This window comes from Lactuca virosa, chromosome 8 (assembly GCF_052849685.1).
Source record: "Lactuca virosa cultivar CGN04683 chromosome 8, Lactuca_virosa_CGN04683_v6, whole genome shotgun sequence".
In the NCBI taxonomy this organism is placed as follows: Eukaryota; Viridiplantae; Streptophyta; class Magnoliopsida; order Asterales; family Asteraceae; genus Lactuca; species Lactuca virosa.
In genome coordinates this window covers 222,525,047-222,528,623 of record NC_136433.1, presented here as the reverse complement: position 1 = coordinate 222,528,623, position 3,577 = coordinate 222,525,047, and the positions used below count along the sequence as shown (strand labels likewise).

The 3,577-nt window shown below is 29.4% G+C and overlaps 1 protein-coding gene across 3 annotated transcripts; it reads left to right on the top strand.

The window, feature by feature from the left end:
• Positions 1 to 405: 405 nt before the first annotated feature.
• On the top strand, positions 406 to 2,357 carry LOC145134740 (heat shock 70 kDa protein 16-like). Of its 3 annotated transcripts, none has more exons than XM_079069576.1 (3): positions 406 to 737; positions 1,152 to 1,682; positions 2,157 to 2,357. In XM_079069576.1, the coding sequence occupies exons 2-3, from the start codon at positions 1,454 to 1,456 to the stop codon at positions 2,225 to 2,227; spliced, it is 300 nt and encodes a 99-aa protein (XP_078925702.1). In that variant the 5' UTR covers positions 406 to 737; positions 1,152 to 1,453; the 3' UTR covers positions 2,228 to 2,357. The 3 variants fall into 3 exon arrangements, 2 of the variants coding, with proteins under 2 accessions (XP_078925702.1, XP_078925701.1); XM_079069575.1 differs by having other exon boundaries at positions 1,015 to 1,682; XR_013719320.1 differs by having other exon boundaries at positions 409 to 737; positions 1,505 to 1,682.
• Positions 2,358 to 3,577: the final 1,220 nt, after the last annotated feature.

Below are 3,577 nucleotides of genomic sequence, written 5' to 3'. Positions count from 1 at the left end.
TATTTAATTAAATAATTATTTAATTTACTAAATCCTATTGGTGCATTCTAGCACACAATAAATATAAGAAACAAAATAACCTAGCCCTATATATATATATATATATATATATATATGTATATATATATATATATATATATATATACATATATATATATATATATATATATATATATATAGAGAGAGAGAGGAATGATCATTTGAAAACTCATAGTTTCCCGAGAACCTGAGAACTAAAAGTGGAACACTAGATCAAGAATTTTGATGGCCTAGATCAAAGATGGCATAATTGTAATTAAAAACAACTTCAATGGTAACTTAGAATTTTAAAATAAAATCATAGGGGTATATTTGGGTATGAAAAATATAATTAGTTATTGTTTTAATTAATTTAGAAAACCATTTATTTCATTATTCAACACCGATTCTTATCTTCTCTCTCTCTCTCTCTTTCTCTCACTCTCTCTCTCTCTCTCACACACACACACGTCTTCATCGTTGTTGCTTTGTCTTCACGGTGGTGGTGCCTCCGCCTGGGAAAGCATCGACAAGAGATCGAGAGATCCTCCAGCCTCTCCTTCGAAGATCAGTACTACATCAGCGTGTCATTATCTCCGTCGAAGATTCTCCAGCCTCCCTCCCCTCTCTGCTAACCATCGATAGCAATGATTTGATCCACCTATATCCCTTCAAATTGATTTCTACGTCTACCTCTAGGCCTTCATTTTGATTTCAAGGTATGTCTCTCTTTTCCTCCGCCGCTACCCTCGGTCAGCGCGTTCGCCGTTTATCCTCTAAAATATACGACTACAGAACTCATCAGGGTTCTAATTGAGAAATTCCGATTGTAGAATTATATTTCGAGTTCTGATAATTATACAATTCGTTAGGTTTAGGTAAGAAGTCTCGCTCTCAATAGTCAATGCCACATTATCACCTGAACTTTTGTTTCTCTTTTTCTCCGTGGTTAATTTGGAGTTATATGGACTGATTTGTTTTGTTAACATGATTTAGGTGAAGCCACTGTTCATATCTGAATCGATTTATGTGTAATAAACTGTGCTGAAACTTAGAATTTTAGAAATGAGTGTGGTTGGGTTTGATATTGGGAACGAAAACTGTGTAATCGCTGCTGCAAAAAACCTGTGCAGATTTTGATTAAAGATTTATACATTAATGCTCACAAGAAGTTGAGAACCCCATACACATGACCGTGTTGCCTCAGTAGAGTTTCGATTTGTTCATTCTCAGCAAAAAATTTATTAATGTTCTTGATCAACACCATCTCTCCCATAGGCTGCAATGGCAAACTATCCTTAGGCGATGTCTTGGTGACATCCAGTGGGTCAAAGTCAAACCTATCTTCATGATTAGGGGTCAATGGTCTGAATAAAAAGCTTCCATTCAAGATAGTTTCTAGCTGCAATTAAGTCATAATTATATTGTGTTGTTAATGAGAGAAATGAGTGAAGATTCTGATGGTGGTGTTTTGGTTCACTTACAGTACTTGAATGAGAAACACACTTATAGACCTGTGCAGATTTTGGGAATGTTGTTTGCAAATTTAAAGCAAATGGCAGAGAAAAACCTTGAAACCTCTATTTCAAGCTGTGTGATTGGGATTCCATCATATATCACAGAATTACAAAGGCGAGCTTATCTTGATGTTGCACATATTGCAGGTTTAAAACCTTTGAGATTAATGCATGATTGCACTGTAATTGTGATTCACACGTGAATCACTTGTGATTCACATGTGAATCATCTTAATTATTTATTTTGAATGACTTGTGATTCACACATGAATCACTTGTGATTCACACGTGAATCATCTTAATTATTTATTTTGTGTAGCTATATAATTTATTTTAATTTGTTTCCTTTTAGCGATTCACATATAATTCACATGTGACTCACATGTGAATCATATGTAATTCACATATGATTTACATGTGAATCACATATGATTTACATGTGAATCACATATGATTCACATGTGAATTACATGTGATTCATATGTGAATCACATGTGATATACATATAATGTCATATGTAAATGTGATTCATATGTGAATCGGATGTAATTCATATGTGAATCGCATGTGATTTTTGTGAGTGTTTTTGCATCAATCAATTTTTTTTCAATTTTCTTGTAGATTTGGAAGAAATTGTGGTGATTATTGAAGAGGTGAAAAATGATAAATTGAAGAAAATAAGGAAATATTGACACGAAGACATGAAGATGCTTTGAAATTTGTAGCATTTTTTATTTGTTATACTTTATTTTGTATCGAATAAAATATTTGTACTATTATGTTTATAGATTAATTAATAAAAATGAGATTTTTTATGATTTACTTACGAATATTATAGTATAAGAAATATGTTGTATGCACATATGCATTTGAAAAAATATGCATATATACACTTAAAACTTTGATTTTTATTGTTAAAAAAATTAGAGTATTTTTTTAAAAATATTCTAGTTCTTTTTTTTTTAATTTATTGATTTTTAAAAATTTAGTTTTCTAAAAAAACGCAGTTTTTTTAAAAAAAGTTGCAGCTTTTTTTAAAAACATTTTTTTTATAAAAAATGCAACTTTCTTTAAAAAACTTGCAGTTTTTTTTAAAAAAATATAGTTTTTGGAAAAAATTGCAGTTTTTTTTCAAAAATAGCAGTTTTTTTTTTCAAAAATGCAGTTTTCTTTAAAAAAAATTGAAGTTATTTTTTGAAAAAAAATACCATTTTTTTAAAAAAGATGCAGCTTTTTAAAAAAATTGTGGTTTTTTTCTAAAAAAATATTTTTTATATTTTTTTTCAAAAATTCATGTTTTCTATAAAAAATTTAAAAAATATGCACTTTGTTAAAAATAAAAATCGAAAACTACTATTTTAAAAAAAATTCAAAATTTTGATATATTATGTAAATTTTTAGACATTTATATTAATATATTCAATAACACAAAAAATTAAACATTAAATGAGATTGGTAAGATGACGATCATGTTCTTAATGAATTAATTTTGATCCAACGCTCTAGTTTTAGTTCTCGGATTCTCGGGAAACTATGAGTTCTCAACCGATGTCACCCATATATATATATATATATATATATATATATATATATATATATATATATATATATATGTGTGTGTGTGTGTGTGTGTGTGTGTGTGTGTGTGTGTGTGATAGGGAATATACATTACAGCCCCACCTAAGCTTAGGTACTAAACATATAAAATGTGTCATTTTAACTTAGTAATTATACTCGATTTGGTTTTCACTTGGTAAATATATCGTCCCCAATAACATTTCTTCCCTCCATTATCGTTTTATCATCCTTATTTTCATTCCTCCATTATCGTTTATTACTTCACCCTAGTGAACAGTATTGTTTTACATCGTCATGAAGGTTGAAGATAATCAATGTTCTTGCTTCCTTATCAAAACTATTGTGTACATCATGAATCTACATCTTCCATTGTTAATCGTGAATTCCGTAATTGCAATCTTTATGAAGTAAAACAACGTATTTTCATGAGATTTAGTATTTAAGCTTAGGTGGGGTTGTAATGC

Coding starts and splice junctions, on each gene's coding strand:
- LOC145134740 (XM_079069576.1), top strand. CDS start 1,454: ATGAGAGAAATGAGTGAAGATTCTGATGGTGGTGTTTTGGTTCACTTA. Junction 1,683..2,156: donor TGATGTTGCACATATTGCAG/GTTTAAAACCTT, acceptor ATTTTCTTGTAG/ATTTGGAAGAAATTGTGGTG.